The sequence below is a fragment of the Gordionus sp. m RMFG-2023 genome, chromosome 1 (genome assembly GCF_954871325.1).
Source record: "Gordionus sp. m RMFG-2023 chromosome 1, tfGorSpeb1-WG-v2, whole genome shotgun sequence".
Taxonomy (NCBI): domain Eukaryota; kingdom Metazoa; phylum Nematomorpha; class Gordioida; order Chordodea; family Parachordodidae; genus Gordionus; species Gordionus sp. m RMFG-2023.
The window spans coordinates 2510262-2529046 of record NC_088775.1 but is presented as its reverse complement, the minus strand read 5'-3'; the positions used below and the strand labels follow the sequence as shown (position 1 = coordinate 2529046).

Below are 18785 nucleotides of genomic sequence, written 5' to 3'. Positions count from 1 at the left end.
TTTCTTCTAAAAATCAAAATAAATCTTCCAATTTTTTAATATCAATTTATTTTTTAAAAAAAGATAGCATATAATAATACACACAAAAAATTATTAGAAGAAAAAAATAAATATATATTAGATTATGTTACATATATAAAAAAAATATATTTTATAAATGGAGACGTCAATTAAAAAAACACGTGACAATAACGTGGCTTATTAATAACTATCAAAGCGAAAAATCGGAATTTAACGAACCCTTCAACTCGTAATCGTCACCCATATTCATGTATTTGCTGCCCTTTCTCCGTGCCTCATCCTTCTTCTTGAGTTTTTCGGAGGAAATTTTCCTGGGAACCTCAAAGACCTCAGCGCTGTAATCGACCTTAGGCCACACGTGCTCGTTAACCCTAGAAAATCGTGCCCAATAGTCGAAGTCTATATCGTATTCGTATCTGTAATCGAAGTCGTAGTAGATTTCGTAATAGTATTTGAGGTAAAGTTTGAGAAATTGCTCGAACATTTTAGTGATGTCCTTTTATATGTATATTTTTTTTTCGCGTGAAATAGGTATAGTAGTAATATGTAGTGCTTATTAATTTGCTTGGTCGTAAAATTTATGACCCAACTTGGTGCTCAGACCGGCTCTGAGCGCGAACCCGGAGCACATACCCGAAGTTCAGACCCGGGGTTCAGATTGATACAAAATTTCTAAAAACGGTTAGTAACAAATATCTCGAAAACCTCAAGATTTCGCTAATAGATATCCAAACCTTTGGTCCCATCTATGAGCCAAATTCTTCAGGCTCGCTTGCGTAATATTATTTTCTGGATAAAATATTGAGTCAGCTGTTTTTTAAAAAATGGGGCCAAATGGAGCGAATACGCATCGCTAAATAGTAAGCGCGCCTATTTAATCGTAAATAAATTATTGGACCACATATGCGGATGTCGAAACTGCTAGAAAAAAAAATTTTGGGATATAACCGCTCCCGAAAATTTAACCCTTCCCTTTCTTTATATCATCCGGTTAAGAAAAAATGGAGCCAAATTATCTCGTTTGTTTAGAAGAAGAAAGAAAGAAAGAAAGAAAGAAAGAAAGAAAGAAAGAAAGAAAGAAAGAAAGAAAGAAAGAAAGTAATATATGGAAAATGATTTTTAATTAGGATTTCTCACCCGTTCTTCATATACGATAAGCCCGGATTTGGGATTTCGATTATCTAATATATTGAGTTGCGTTAGGGTGACCCGCAATTCTTGAACCGTGTAAGGAATTATTATTTTTTGGTTGAAATAAGCTTGTTTCCAGGGGTTACGGCCTTCCCGTAATCGTTTTTCTTTGTTTGTTTTTATTGATTGCGAAGAAAAAAAAATAGTGTAGATTAGAATAGAATAGAATAGAATGAAATAGGATAGAATAGAATAGAATATAATAACGGTATATAACAATTTACCATTACCGCACCAAATTTATGTATTAATATTTTAAATGTACCATTTGATCGTCACTAGTATACGATTCAATAAATTGAGGTAAATTTGAAGAATAAGACTCAATGTTTTGGATAGAAATGGGTATTCAAAATTGTGCATATCTCAACTTAGTTAATTTGGGAGGAGGAGGGGCAAAAGCCATTTAAAACCTTGTAACCCTTCCTACCCCACGCCGAATTTTTTTTAACGATATTATCTATATTTTGGCTAATTTTAGATAAGAAAATCCTTTTAAAAAAATCCTACATTAAAATTATTTATTGAAAAATTTGTTTTTTTTAGAAAAAATTGTACGAAAATGACAAATGTTTTTTTTAATGAATAGAAAATAACAAAAAATAATAAATTAAAATAGAATAAAAATAGAATGAAAGTTATCTATTTTTGATGAATAAATTTAGTGTACCGAAAAAAACAAATAATTAAAAAGATGGCGAAAACGCGTTACTTTTTAAGTACCACAGGTAAAGTATCGGTAAAAATATGATAGCCATAAACGCTGCGCATAACATTAATATGTAGCCGGCATCGTGGTAATCATCCATGCACATATCTTTTCATTAATATTTTTATTAAAAAAAAAAATTAAAATCCCGGTGTAAAATGTATATATTTATGGTTTAGTTAGAGGCAAGAAAGAGATAATTAAATTTTTTTTTAAGAAATACTCCCTCTAACCTTTTGATGGTCACTCCAAGCTCGGGCATCGTTAATACAAGGAAAGGAAGAAAAGATATAGATAATAAAAGGGAAAGGAAAAGCAGATAATAATAGGAAAAGTGAATAGAGAAAGAAAGAAAGAAAGAAAGAAAGAAAGAAATAAAGTAGGAAGGAAAGAAAGAAAGAAACTAAATAAGAAAAAAAATGTAGAGAAATTGACCTTTGATGGGATTTACTTCGACCTCTTCTATAGTCAAGCTTAACGGGGTGTCCCAATATTGGTAAGGAGCGGAGTGAAACTCGACCGGCAAAATGACGTTTAAACCTCGCTTCACGTTAGCCAGATGGTCATCTACACGTGCAAGGTATAGGTACATCAAAAAATGGGGCCTCTTGTAATCGGAAGAATTTAGGCTTTAAAAACCAAATGAAAGTATTCGGGGTGAAATTAGCGTAATTTAAAAAATTTTCAAATAATGTTTAACTCGAGGAGCTAAGAGTCACCAAGATTTTTTTTATTTTTATTTTGGCCAAAAATCAATTCCAAAGAATCTTCATTCAAAAATGATTGTTTTTAAGGAAAATCTAGGCATGGCATCCAAAGTTTCGACCCAAAGATCCCGGTAATAAAAATTAAAGCTCGTAGAAGAAAAGCTTTACCAATCCTTAATTTCTTCTAGAATATTCCAAAGAAAATTTTTTTTATAAAGTGGAAGGTTGAAATTCAAGAATTATTTGAATAGTGACAACATGTGCCCCCCCCCCTACCCATGTTTAGGCAATGTGTTATTTTTTTTAAAAACTATAAATCATTATTTTGAGCGCGTTTTTTTTAAATTTTAAAAATCACATTTTACCGGAAGTGTGTGCCCTCATGTTTGGAATACCTACCCCCTAACCCTTACTCTAACCCTAACCCTATCTCTAACCCTGACCCTAACTTAACCCTAACCCTATGAATTTTAGACAATTTTTTTACATGAACTTTTTTAAAATTTAAATATAATTTACAATTAAATCTTCCGCGTATATTTTTATAAATATATAAATTATAAACTCAAAGGTTTTACAGCTAAATTGTCTACGATTCAATTAATTATTTTATTACCTATTTTCAGCCATATTTTATTATTTTCAATATTCAGACTTTTATTAAAAATCTTATAAACATGATTAAGAAAATTTATATAATTTAATTATTTTTTAAAATGTCAATAATATAAAGCATAATCTCGCATTATTTCTTATTTATTTTTAAAGGAGAGGCAGTTTCTTTTAATTGATTTGAACAGTTTTAAATTAAAACGCGCTGTTTGATCTTTATAGAAATATGCATTAAAACTTGAATAAAATAAAATCGTTCAAGAAATCAATATTTAAAAATTTTTTTTACAATATATCAGGGTTCCAAGTTGGAACTATTAGTCAAATTCAGTTATAAATAACGGTTAAGTAAATCGATAGGTTAGGTTATCCTTACACGAAAGAATATAATTCCGGAAAAATCTGATTTTTAAATTTTGAAAAGACTCGCTCATAAAAAAAATGATTTAAAGTAGTAACGATAACACATTGACGCCAACCTTTACAATCACATAAATTAAAAATTTTTTTTATTGTTCAATTTTTAATTACATAGTTTGTAACATTAATGGAAGTATTGCCAAAATTCTAGCGGAAATAGACCAATTATCCTAGATTATGCATTCATAATAATGCATCTTGAAAGCGTCGCTGAATGCAAATCAGCTGGACCCGCCATTTTGGCAACCCATATAGTCATTTTTATTCTCGTGTTAAAAAACTACTTATTAAATTAAATAACTTGCTTCCTTATTATCTCGATGATAAGGCTATTCTTTTTATAAAAGCATGCGTCAGACATAGAAATAAATGGTGGTAATCAAAATGGCGTCCCCAGCTGATTTCATTGATGTACACCTATTAATGAATGCATTGTCAGGGTATTATTATTATTATGTCAATGAGATAGACCTAAATAAGTGGTGAAAAAGTCTAATCAAATAAATATTTCTCCTTATATCATCTGGTTTTTTTTTCTTTTTTAAAAAAAATTGCCTTGGTGTGATGACGTTTATTTAAAGAGAAAAAAAAATATATATAGACTAACCTCAACTCATATCGGCTTTTCTAGGCTTTTAAGAATTTTAAAATCTAATGCTCAGAATTTCTCAGCGAAATAAAATAAAATGATAGCTTTTAAGGAATAATTTCTCCAGGAGGAAAAAAAAATTTGCTCAAAGTTTTATCAGAATCCTCTCAGACACCTAGGGGGAAAAGATAAAGGGTTATTATACCTGAACCAATAAATTTCAAAAGTTATTATAAGTAAACATTTTGAATTAATCTAACAAAACCAATATAAATAATATTATTATTTTTCGGGAAATATTTCGAACAAAATTGGAAAGATGTTAGCGAGGAACAACTTAACCTTAACATTATTATTAGTTTCAAAGTTAAATATAAACTGGTGGAACGATAAATCGGTTAAAACCGGAAATAGATTGGAAATAAAATCTAAATTTTTTTTAGAACGATTTCTTCCCTTAAACGAAATAATGAGTGATACAGTCATTTTTACCGAAACAACGATTTAATTTTTGAAATTCCTTTTTTTTTGTGTTGTTAAATTAGCTAACTTTGATCATCTCTATTGTGATTTAGTCACACTTTTAGCTTAAATAAAACTAAATTAAGCCACTAAGGAGTCTCATCTTGAAGATTGATTCGAACATTTTTGCTGTTTTGCAGTTGACTTAGGTAGTTTAACAACACTACCTTTTTTTTTTAAAAACCCCACCTGGTATCTTTCTATTTTAGCCCTTAAATACCTTGCTCGAGCAAAATAATGGGTTTTAGGAAAAATAGATCCTGCTGGGAACGAACCCCAGCAAAGAAGATTGCTTCCTCATACTATCCCTGTTTCCCCAAACTATATCTAATCTTCTGGCCACAGCTTCCCTTCTTAAATACATATTAATTCCACGAAAACGAACGCATATTGTATGTCTACGATTTTTTATATTTTGTTTTAAAAAAAGATTAACAATATGTTTAAAAAAAAACAATGCACTCCAGGCCAGGGTATACTATCTTAAACCAATGCGATTTACTACTTATCATGATACTTTTTATTTTCGGAAAACTGAGCTCCTCTTAAAGTAGCCTTTTTTTAATAAAAAAATATTAATATTATATTACTTGTTAAATATCATGAGGAGATCTCTAAAAATATGGAATTCTCGTTTCAATCGGGCGTGGATCTATGTAATATAATATAAATTATGTTAGATAAGGAAGGATAAAGCAAAACTCATATTTAGTAAGAGCGTATCGCTGGGGTGTTTTTGGTATAAAAAGCAAGCAAATTAATGGGTAAAAATTTATAATGGATAGCGATATAATTCATTTCATCTTTTCATCGCGCAGCTATTTATAAATTTTGCCTATAATTTGCTTTGCAGTTAACTAATGTTGTTAAACGGCTCGTTTAAAAACGGCTAACTTAATATTTTCGCCACATAAATATTGACTAAGCCTCGAAATTTCAATACTATATTTCTATACCTTTGCTCCTTCTATTAGCAAAATTTTCAGGCTTGCATAATATTTTTCTGGATAAAAAACTGAGTTAGCCGTTTGAAAATAGGCTCAAAACGAGCTATACACTGCAGTAAACTCCTAACCCTAACTCTCATGATAGTTTCCTCTCCTTTGTACATTATTGCTTAGTGAAAATAGCTAGGCAATGCCCTAAGAATCGGGCTATACCTGCAGAAGGAAATCCCTTTAGGGAAAATTGAAGTATACGGGCTAATTTTTGCTTTTTTTTTCCAAATTTGAGCCAAATTTTTTTAAAAAGGATAAAAATATAAGTAAAGTTACTTAAAACGTATTACTTACCAAAAGTGAAAGTTAAAGGAAAAATTAGGAATGGGTGTAGAAAACAAAAAAAAGGGTGAATAAATCTATACGCAAATACATGTTTGACATCTATCAAAAACCTTATCTTCTAGATCCCTTGTCATCAGCATCTTTTCGTAATCGGTTAAATTAACGAACATCTGCCAATCTTTGTGATACATGGTAACAGCTGCCAGACATTTAAAATGTTTTTCTGAATTATTTTTATATAAAAGTTGTTTATAAATAATTATCAAATAAATCCGAGTTCGAGATATGTCGGGTAGATATCATCCACATAAAATTCGAATGATTGATTGATTGGGGTTGTTCTATACTCAATTTTAAAAATAATTTTGAAAGTTTAACCAAAAATGGATAGATAGTATGTTATTTAGGCATAGTTAAAATTATAAATAATTAAGACCCGCGGGGCCGGCCCAAAACCGGGATCGTACCCTTAAAAAAGAATCGGGTCGGGCCGGGTCGGGCCGGGCCGGGCCGTTTATTTTTTAACCGATAATTATAAATAGGTATTATTATCTAATATAAAAAAAAATTAAAAATAAATAAATTGTAATTTAAAATGGAACAATACATAACATTTATTCACTTAATTTCTTATTTTCCATTTTTTTCCTTTTCCTGAATTCTTAAGAAAAATAATTTCTAGCGAAATATTCTTAAAATTAATTATCTCAACTGAAAAATTTTCTTAGATGATATCCAAAAATAAATGAAATTAGAAGCAATAGGTATACCCTCAATATTTAAAATAATATACCTTTCCATGGATAAAAATTTATTTTAGATAATTTATACATTTATATCTCTTTTTTTCCCTCAAATTCAGGAAATTGTTGCCAGCAAGGGAGCGCAAAATAACGGATACTTTATACCAATGACTCTAGTAAATTACAAGATGAACAGGAAATAAGAGAATTACCATCGATCAGTCAAATAGAAAGTGTGTGGAAATTTAAACTCACTCCTTATTAGTATGAATGGGGAGAATATTATAATTTTTAAAAGTTATTATATATTTGATTCCATATTCGCCGAAAATCGATCCGTAAATTGCCGAATAGTTATATAAATTTTTTTAATTAAAAAATATCCGGGCAAAAAATTTTAAAAACCGGGTCCGATAATTTTTTTTGCAAATCCAGGCCAGGCAATTCAAATGGTACCCTCTTGATACAACGATTTTTATTTTAACATAATTAATTCATGTATTCGTAAAACTTCGGTTGATATTTTATTTAACAAAACCTAATTTTGTATCTTTCTATTAGAGATTCTAAATCTCGCTGATGAATTTTACCTCTGAGATTTCGATAAGATAATAGATATCTAAAGATCCCATACACGATAAGAACAAAAACTATAGGCTTAGAGCTAATGATGACAAGTTAGATTTTAGCTCAAATATCTATCCAAGTATCATCTTTGCTAAATGTATGATTGTGATATACATCTGACCTTATAAGTCTGGAAAAATAGGCCTATGTGCTCCAGGACAGATGGCCTTTAAGGGCTATAAGATCATGTTTATTGGTGAATAGGGAGATGAGCGAACTCATATACAACTCGTGCGAAGTTACATTGAAGGCCATTATTATTCCAACATTAATTGTAGGTCAAGAACAAACAAGTTCAGATTATATCAATCTAATTTTTTGGATCTTACACCAGGAGGCGTCAAAATTTTTATAGGAAGTCAGAGATATATATTTTAGAATTATATCACTCAATGCAAATAAATCCTCAACCAATTTACTCTACCAAGTGGGATGTAAAAATAATAAAATATCATGAGATGAACCATGGCTTATTGCGAATCTCAGTTAAACAACTAGTGGATAAGTAAAATTTTTAGGCAAAAAATAGTTTATCAAAAAACAAATTATATTTTCTATTTGTTATAGAAATTAATTATAATGTTGTATTTTGCATTGTAATAATTATCTCATCCTACTTTTGAATTAAGTAAGTGGGCCTAATTTTAATATTTCAAAAATTCTAATTAATGAAAGAGATTAATTTTACACAAATCATTACATACGAGGGTATGTGTGTGTATCCATATATTTAAAATATTTCAAATTACCAAGAAGAAAATTCCTCATCATGATATCATGATTCATGTTGGAAGCATGAAATTGCAAAACTGAATTAACTCGTCAAAGAATGAATGAAAAGGGAAATTCAAACTCTATGCATTCAAAGAACATAGAGAAATATTTCCCCGGTAAAGTTTATTATCACTTTAACAAGAAATTTTAACTTCATTTGCTCAACCAAATTTGGGTTTCATCTCAATTCCAAATATTCGAAATCACTATTCAATATTTTCCCGCCTTCCCTAAGTTATTTATATCGTGTACAATATCGTAATGGTTATAGTATTCTTAATGTCGGGAACATTTGAAAATTAACTATTATTCTTATAATATATATTTTATTCAAATTTGATTAATAAAAATTAAATCAACTTGGGGTTTTTTTAAAAAAAAAAACTTTCTTATATACTTACTTTCCCCCTTCCGGTCTTGGTGACAAAAATATAAACCGCGTGATATTGTGATCCTTACTTGCTAGCCCGCATCCGTATCTCATGAAAGTGGTGTGGCGATTTTTGCATTTACATACACCTTTTAACGGATCGCAAGTACTACGCGCGTTGAACGCCTCGCATTGTTCACTGTTTGAACACGATTCGTTGAAACGCCTTCCTAAAAAATATTTTTCAAAAAGAAATAATGGTGGATATACAAGACCTTCAGAGCACACATTATTATCTAGAAAGGTTCCGGTAGGACATTTACATCTTGATTGGCATTGTCTGAATTCGCATTCACTATGATTATAACATCTATCTCCGATAGATCTTTCTAAAACGAAATATAATATATTTTTTTTTACACTTTATGTATAATGATAAAGAAATTGAAAAATAACTTTGATTATAAAAAACTAACTTTTGATGCAACCTCCATTGATCATAATGTAAGGACTAACACATCTGCATTTTTTCTTATAACATTGACTATTATCTATCATATTCAAACATTGAACATCATTTTGGCAAGCGATATCTAACATTTTAACATTATGTATATATTAAAACGAGTAGATAAACATTTGTTAATATACTTATTAAATTTATTTTGACCTTATAATACATTCCGGCAAGGTTAATTGCCAAAATATCTAATGATAAAAATTTCTAAAATTAAATTATCAGAACCGCGACTTCCTTATCTCGAAAAACAATATATTTTATTAAATTTTTTTACTCCATACACATAAGCCATTAACAGATTCCAAATTAACTCCGCATTGACACGTACTATTCGAACAATTATTTGATAGGCATTCTTTGTCGGATTTACAGGCGTCTCCCAGCTTTATATCTTAATCACGTGATTATAATTTATAAAAAAATATTACATATAAAAAAATTTTGGAAATTTTATAATCAAAAAAATGGAATCTATCTAACACGTTCTACACCAATTCTTCATCTTCCCCCCAAATCTATTATCGTGCCATCAGTAAGGCCAATTAGATATTTATAAATGTAACTGCTGTGATAAATTATATTTAAATGTTTACATGTTTACCATTCTGAGGCTATATTTTCGTCTTTTAATATGTTCGATTGATTTTAAAAGTTTTATATTTTTACTGTTTTGAGGCGATATTTTGTTATGTATTTAGATTTACATTTTTTTAGATATCATTTTTGACCTTTGATATTAAACAAGGGAAACAAAATTACCAATATATATTATATAGTTCAATAATATCAATAATTTACACAATATTCAGACTTTGTTGGTATTTTTTATTCGCTAACAATATTTATTTTTGCCAAAAAATAAAATAAGGAAAAATAATTTAGAGATGTGAAAATCAAATTCAAAAGTTCAATCAAACTTGTGGGGATCCTTTTGTTCCCCACCTTTCTTATTCACTCATACTTTTCCATCCCACTGTACCACCAATTCCTAGCCTAGTATTACCATATCACACTGACAGGATTGGGAGAGAGTCCATCCTGAAAACTGCATGAATCCCAAATCCAGAAAAGCCGACTCATGGAACGGACAATTTTGGGGAAATTTCTTTTTTCCCGCGACAAAAAAAATACGAAGCGGCAAAACGTTTTAAAAGTATTTAACGTTCTGTTTGGGTCCACGTGTCAATCTTTTATGCCTAGGGTCCATTCCGAGATAGGTCATTTTATTAGTCGGGAAATATCAATTTAGTAAAATTATATTCTCAATTATTTTTTTTATTTTAAAACTGCATATTGATTTGAGGCAGAAGGCATGACCAAAATCACATCGGGAACTGTAAAGCGTTTCTCCTATTATGACGACACATTTCTTTAAGGGATCTACGGTCATTCCATCGATCCATTTCCTTTAAAATAAATGATAACTATAACATGCATTTTTTTCTTTTTTTCTTTCTTTCTTTCTTTCTTTCTTTCTTTCTTTCTTTCTTTCTTTCTTTCTTTCTTTCTTTCTTTCTTTCTTTCTTTCTTTCTTTCTTTCTTTCTTTCTTTCTTTCTTTCTTTCTTTCTTTCTTTCTTTCTTTCTTTCTTTCTTTCTTTCTTTCTTTCTTTCTTTCTTTCTTTCTTTCTTTCTTTCTTTCTTTCTTTCTTTCTTTCTTTCTTTCTTTCTTTCTTTCTTTCTTCCTTCCTTCCTTCCTTCCTTCCTTCCTTCCTTCCTTCCTTCCTTCCTTCCTTCCTTCCTTCCTTCCTTCCTTCCTTCCTTCCTTCCTTCCTTCCTTCCTTCCTTCCTTCCTTCCTTCCTTCCTTCCTTCCTTCCTTCCTTCCTTCCTTCCTTCCTTCCTTTTCCTTCCTTCCTTCCTTCCTTCCTTCCTTCCTTCCTTCCTTCCTTCCTTCCTTCCTTCCTTCCTTCCTTCCTTCCTTCCTTCCTTCCTTCCTTCCTTCCTTCCTTCCTTCCTTCCTTCCTTCCTTCCTTCCTTCCGTCCTTCCTTCCTTCCTCTTTCTATCACCCTATAATTAATTATAGGGGTTATGTTAATCATTATTATTTTCCTTTATGATTTATAATATACATAAATAAATTAGAATATTTAAAAAAAATAAAATAAAATTGTATGGTACTTTGAAGGTGTACTTAACCCATATGCAGCAAGGTACTATGTGAACTGAGTATTAACGGTTAACTATAATTTAGCGTTAAACATACTATTTTTGGGATTTTTAATAATTTTACTAACCAACGGGAAAGAATGCTAATGCCTATACTCTTACAATACTTATTTCCCTCGTTTACAAACCCCAAAAATGATAAACATCAAAGTCATAAACTAAGATTTTCAGATAAGATATATTGAGATGTCTTTTTTTTAACAATTGGATTTCTGCTCATTTGTATTTAAAATTAATTTTCCCTTTTTACTTACATTGTTCTCCCGTAATAGGAGAAATCATTGGATATATTATTGGGAAAACCACGCGTCACAAACTTTCCGTTCGAGTCTTTAAGGACAGCGGAATCTTTTTCGTAATATTTTTCAAAGTCTACCCATAAGTTATCCTTGCCTACTATAAATATATCCTTCTGAAAAAGGATATAATATTTTAGGAAGGAATAGGAAAATATGAAATATTTAAAATAAATACACTAAATAAAATAAATTTTTTTTTAAAACAAATATTACCTATCACTTATACAATATACATTTCTCGAATATTGCTTATAATCAGGCGCCCGGAAATAAAGGATTTTAGACTTCCGGCACAATTAAACAACTGATCGATTGATTTTTAAAAATCAATTTTATGAGATACATTTTTTTAATTTGAATTCCATTCGTTAATTAATAATCACAGAATTATTGAATTTAAAAATAAAGAAAAATCCATCCTCATAAATTTATTTTGAAAATCGATCATGTTAGATATCCTGCCGAATTGGCTCCCACCATCAATGCAGATTCAGCCAATAAAAATATCCCCTATTCCCATACGTTCTAATTGGAACGTTCCGGTAAGTATTCCTGGATCCAAACGTTCTAATATTCTCTACAGGTGGGGTGGGAGGAATGGTTATTATAAATTTGTGGGTCGGTAAAAAAATCTTTCATAATTTTTTTTTAAATAGTGTTGTTTAAACGGCTCCTCGATTTTGAGCCTATTTTTAAAAATTCGCAACACAATATTGGATAGGGAAAAGTTAAAGGGCGAACCTGAAGATTTTGCTCATAGCAAAAGGTTTGGACATCTATCAGCGGAATCTCTAGGCTCAATATTTTTTTAGGGCTAAAATATTGAGTTAGTCCATTTTTTTTAAAATATCGACTCAAATCGAGTCGTATACAACACTACTTTTATAGAACGTCCTTAGTTGCCCATGGAACGAAAATTACCCTTCCTATTTTAGTTCTCATATATTCTCCATATCCCTTCTTATATTCCAATAAGAATAATCTAAAATATAATAATCACCATTCTTTTGCGATGTCAGTGACTTAGATAATATTTGCGACTAACCAATAAGAGAAATTTAAAATATAGGGTGAAATTACTTAAATTTGTATATCCATATTATTCATATATCAATAGCCAAAATTATGTTGTCTTATTACATCCCTAACTTTATGTTATTTGATAGGGTTTTTTTTAAAATAAATGAATTATAATTATTAGACTCCTTTATATATATTATCCTACAAATTGTAATGTAATGTCTATTAATGTTATATTACAAATATAATTTAGGGGTATAGGATAATAAGTACGACACATTTCATTTTGGTCGATTATTAACTATTAGAATAATTATATATGGGTTGAAGAAGCTACAGCCAAAATCTAGAACTTAACGTTCTTCTGAGCAATTTAGGACCTCTATTAGTACTCACCCAGGATGCTAGACCATTACCCTGATTTGAAACTGATATATTTAGAATGGTAATACTATTTAAATTAGTAATTATCCATTTAGGATTCATAGGAAAGTAATTGAACGGTATTAATGTACATTCCCTAGAAAATAAGTATGCAGCCCATAGCCTATGATTTTGCGTGTATTGAGTTTTTTTTTCCTTTTGAGCTTTCAACTTTTCTGGTGCCTATCTCTCTCCACTTTATGTTATTTATGCTATCTCTTTTATCTAATTTATATTTCTTCATATTGGCTCTAACTTTATGGCCCCATTGAAGTTTTGGCCTTACTCTTTTACGTTTGCCCATCCCTTCCAAACTCTTAACCTTATTTCCTATATAGTTTGTAGATCTTCTCATTCTGTGCCCATACCACCTAAGTTCTGTTCATCATTATCTTAGTCTTAATTGGCACATATACAAAACTTACTTTCATTTACCGAAAAATATTGGCGATAATAATTTCCCCTCATGTACAACTTTCGTTCTCCTAAAAAAAATATCGGCAATATATATCGATTATCAGCGAATAATTTTATCTCCACCAAAAATATCGGCTTTTAGCAAGGGTAGAATATTTTTTAAGAATGTATTTTTTTGGCTCTACGTAATGTAGTTTATTTTATACTTAATGTTAACATTTGAATTTTCTAACCAACCTTAGATCTTTTTTTTGAATTTATTAGCATTTCTATTTGTTTCTTTAAAAAAAAACGAAATAAAGGGGGAAAATTAGAAGGAAAATAGGAGGAAAAAAAAACATGTTTGGGTAATTACATTCATTTCAATGTCGTCGAACCTGTAGAGCTCACCGCCCGAAAAAGCGCAATAACTTTTAGCGTGGCTAACACTTTTATTGGGTCCTATATTATAACAGATTTTGTTGTATGTGTAAGGCGTAGGACAGGAATGAGAACAATCACTGTATGCCCGTAAACCTTAGGAGATATTTAAAAAGATATTAAAAATTTTAATTTCTAAACTCCCAAAGGAAAATAAGGCGTAGATAATTGTAAACGCGATTTGTTCAAGCGGTGAGGGGCATTTAACGGTATCGAAATCACAGCTGATTCTTAATCACTAGATAATTTTTTTGTAACATACGCTTTTCAAATTTCATCTTAAGCGTTTTCATTTTTTTCGCTTCATAAAATTTATAAATTATATCTACTTTATTAGCTTGAGTTTAGAAATAACGCAACCTTAAATACCGCGTCAATCATTTGAACATATCGCGTTTACTTTTTATACAAATAAAAATATAAGAAACTCTAATTATAGTGTGAACCAATGACATATAATAATGCCTAGACTGACGATACATTCATTAAAAGTGCACATCAATGAAAACATCTGGGGACGCCATTTTGATTAGCCATTTAATTATTAACAATTTTAAACGAGAGACCAATTCATTCCTATGTCTGGCGCAAACTTTCTTAAAGAATTGCCTGATCGTCGAGCTAACAAGGAAGCAAGTCATCAATTTTCAAAGTAGTTTTTAACATAAGAATAATGAATATATGGGTTATCAAAATGGCGGCTCCAGCTGATTTTGCATTCAACGAGGCACTATGAATACATCGTTAGTCCATTGAACGTGACTCTACATTGTTAAATTGCTCAGTAAAACGATTTCTGCATAATAAACGTTTAAAATTTTTTTGCTAGTCATTATTTCCTAGGTTCTCCATATGGTTCCAGCTGAAACGTTATTCATAAATTATTTTAAACCTTTCTTTAAGGATAATAAGATGAAAATGAATCCTGTGAAAATGAACGATTTTGCAGATAGAACCATATAATAATGTAATCAATCTCATCCGGAATTTTTTTTTATTTTATGTTATTTGCATATATAGAATGATTTTTGGAATGTTAATCCCTATTTTTAAAAGATTTTTTAAAAAAAATGGAATTTGTTTAAAATTTCAAAACTTGGTTCATATAATTTATTAGAAAAAAATAAATAAAAATATTTTTTATAAGATCATATTTCTAGAAATCTAATTTTAAAAATTATTTTTTAATTTGAAAATTACTTTATGTAAAAACAAACTGCTATTAGAGTTCGTGAGTTATGAGACCTTTTGCCATAGACAGAATTTATTAATTATAAGTCAAAATAAATTTAAATTTCTCTAAATTAATGCTTGTTACCCTGCAATTTACAATTAAAGCTAACGAAATATAAATACATAAAAATACAGCTTATAATTTGCCATAAATTCGCCTTAACTTATAAATGAGTTGTTAAGTCATGAGAATGATATGAGGATGATTATTATATAGATTTATTATATATCCGATTTCTCCAATAATTTCTATATCTAATGACACTCTTGTTAAGTGGGTAGTTTAACAGGGGTTTTTCCCAGTGTTGTTAAAATAGCGCGCTACTTTTTTCAGTAGCGGTAGCTATAGCGCGCTACTTTTTTTAAAAAATAGCGATAGCGGTAGCTCGCTACTAATTTAGATTCAATTTTACATAATAAATACATCTAAAAATTATTAAAATATATTTTTTATAAAATCTAAAATTATAATCCTTTTATTTAATTTAATTTTATTTTGAAATTTAAATTTATATTTAAAAATATACATTATTGTTATATATTAGATATAAACAGTTGTTAAATAGAAATCTGTATTTAATTTATATTTCGCGCATTCATTAAATTATATATTTTTGAAATTCCGTTATTGGTATGTCCTTGATTTTATCTTATTTTATATTTCATTTTACATTTTATATTAAGCATCATAAATCTTGTTATGTGTGAGATTGTTGAAGATATTGAAATTTCTTTGGAAAATGAGCAAAATATAGATGATCCTTTCCCAAAATTCAAGAAATACTTTAACCTTGAAGAAAAAATTAATACTGGATATCGGTTTCGGTGCAAGATGTGCCGCAAAATTATCTCTTCAAATCATACGAGCAGCCTTAATTTGAAAAAACATTTAAAGGTAATATATTAAACAAATTTAATATCAATGTGTAGGCTAATCTTTAATTTTTAAAATAAATTAAAATAAAAAACCATATATTCATAAATTTTATCTAAATTATTTAAAACATTTTAAAATAGTTATTTCAATCATTTTTATGTACTTATCTCCTACATAATTTTTATTCTAAGTATTTTATAATTTTAGACTGTGCACACTTCAAATTATAAAGAGATTGAAAAATATCTCAAAAGTTTTGGGGTAATGGAAGAAGATAAATCCACTTCCAAATCAAATTTAATACAAACAAATTAACCAATTTGGATTCATTAACACCTGGTGTATCCCATAAATTGGCTGACAAAGTCATTATGAACTTTATAATAGATACAGTTCAACCATTATCCTTGGTGGATTCTTTTATAAAGATGATAAACACCTTTTCTCCACGCAAGATATTTTGCCGGCAGACATTGATGGCAAGAATTTTGGAGAGCTTTAAGGAAATGAAAGAATCTTTGATATTAATTCTATCAGATGTCTCCTATGTCTGTACAACGGCAGATTGCTGGACTCACAATAGAAGGTAAAAATGTTTATTTTCTGATTTATAATATGTCATATTTTTAGAGCTTATTTAGGAGTAACTGCACATTGGATTGATCCTAAAAATCTTAAACGAAAATCTGTAGCGTTAGCTCTAAAGAAATTTTTATTTACCATAAATCATTGCTATTTTAATATTTTTTTTTATAAATGAATCTAAATCTCAGATAAATTTAAATTTTAAAAATTAAAATGGTATTCTTCTTTTTTTATAATAAATACAATCGCTTTATATAAATTAGATTTCCAGATCTGTATGATGATGATAATGTAATAGCTGCTATCGTTCATCCTAGTTTCAAGTTAAATTGGCCATACATTAATTTGACTGAATCTAAATGGCAACTTGATAGGCTGATGGTAACGTTAAAAAATGGCATGCCTAACCACGATACTATAGCAAGATCGAAACTGCAGCCTTCCATAGACAATTTTTTTGAAATAAATAATAATAATAATATTATTAAACCTCTAGATGCTTTTTTTAAATCTAAAAATACTTATATAAATATTTTTGATGATTTTTTTCATATAAAAAGTTTGTTTATTAAATTTAATACTGCGTTGCCCTCAAGTGCTAGTGCTGAACGATTATTTAGTATGGCAAAGCTTATAATTTCTGATCGTCGCTCTAGACTTGGGGATGACAGTACCGAAATGTTATTATTATTAAAGTGCAATAATAAATAAATTATATATATATATGTAACAAATTATAGTCATGTTTTTATATCAATATTTTATTTGTGGAAATAAAGTTACATAAAAAAAAATATTTAAAAAAAAATCAAAGTAGCGTAAAAAGTAGCTAATAGCGCGCTACTCATTTGAAAACGATAGCGGTAGCGATACCGCGCTACTTTTTTTATAAAATAGCGGTAGCGATAGCGCGCTACTTTTAAAAGTAGCGTTTAACAACACTTCCCCATGTATTAAGAGGTTTTTGGACGTTCTCTTTCGTCTATAATGCTGGAGGGTGAGGCTATAATGGGTGTTCAATGAAAGACATTTGTCTTTGTAGGGCATTAAAAAAAATATTAAAAACTAAGATTTAAAAACACAGATAAAATAACACAATAGTTTACAAGAATAAATTAGGAGCAAAATATTGTGACTCATCAATCATTGTATTTTATAAGGAAATCTCTATGACTTCCCAAAAAAAATTTTACATTAGTTCAGGACATTTTCTGCTTAAAATTCTCATTCCTTTTTATCTCTAGTTGATCTAGTTGATAATATCGACAACTAGCTAAAATTGTGCTTAACAACCTTTATTCAGAGTTTAATTGAGCGATAGCCCAACTTCCGCCCAAACAAGGCGATTTGACACAATTTTGGTATCATCTTTGTCAACCTTCTCCGTCTTCAATGTGAGGAAGATTATTAGCCGGCTTGTGAAGGGTAGAGTTAGTTTATTATTTAACTGCTCGTGATTTATGGAGTAAAAATTCTTGCCTTGAATCTATTCTACAGCACAGTACAAAAATAAATTGCTACGAGTTAGCTTTAAGAAGTTTAAATAGTTTCCATTGGGAAGTACTCATTCTCAAATACTTAGGATCCAGGTCGTGAACTGAATCGGTTCCAAGTGCCAATATGGGTTTGTCATTAACAGGGGTTGAGGGTTATATAGATTTAACTGCGACATATTTCTACCAATGTCTGATCCTAAGGAGTATACACAGCCTAAGTTTCATGAGGTTTATACTTATACCAAATGGTATTTTGGAAAACATATCATCAGAGGTTTCACTGCAGTTCTCCCCTATTCAAAACATTGATGTGATTAAAACATTTTAAAAAATGTAGAAGATAATCAAATTAAAACAGTTTTTTCAGATTTTTATTTAATCGCAATAGTTATTTCAACCGACATGTCCTTAGCTCATAAAGCTCCGATTATTTTCTGACTTGAAGGAAAAAATTTCCAAGAATCCATGGGATCTTCTAATTTTCAAATATCCAATCACAGTTCCCGAATATTAAGTTCATCTCTTCTTAAAATGTTTTATAATAAAACATAATTCATTAATTTGGTTAAAATAAATATAATTTTGTTATTGGAGTATTGGTAAATTAAATATCAGTATAAATATTATTATACAAATAATTGACTTAAAACAATTTTTTCTTTTTAGCTTTCACCTTTTCTGATGGTAAGCTTATTCAATATCTCTCTCCACGTTATGTTATTCATGCTATCTCTTTTATCTAATTTATATTTCTTCATATT

At 29.4% G+C, this 18785-nt stretch overlaps 1 protein-coding gene across 1 annotated transcript; it reads right to left on the bottom strand.

The window, feature by feature from the left end:
* Nucleotides 1–171: 171 nt before the first annotated feature.
* Nucleotides 172–16313, bottom strand: LOC135922708 (uncharacterized). The gene is made up of 15 exons (XM_065457148.1): nt 16260–16313; nt 15931–15937; nt 13769–13929; nt 11509–11666; nt 10376–10494; nt 9363–9479; nt 9045–9161; nt 8844–8957; nt 8658–8798; nt 6165–6277; nt 5362–5423; nt 2357–2550; nt 1925–2029; nt 1159–1319; nt 172–517 (listed from the first exon to the last, which is right to left on the bottom strand). The coding sequence occupies exons 1-15, from the start codon at nt 16311–16313 to the stop codon at nt 212–214; spliced, it is 1929 nt and encodes a 642-aa protein (XP_065313220.1). The 3' UTR covers nt 172–211.
* Between the last annotated feature and the right edge of the window lie 2472 nt (nt 16314–18785).

Coding starts and splice junctions, on each gene's coding strand:
- LOC135922708 (XM_065457148.1), bottom strand. CDS start 16,313: ATGACTTTGTCAGCCAATTTATGGGATACACCAGGTGTTAATGAATCC. Junction 2,551..5,361: donor CTCCTCATGATATTTAACAA/GTAATATAATAT, acceptor TGGTTTTTAAAG/CCTAAATTCTTCCGATTACA. Junction 1,320..1,924: donor TTACCTGTGGTACTTAAAAA/GTAACGCGTTTT, acceptor AAACAAACAAAG/AAAAACGATTACGGGAAGGC.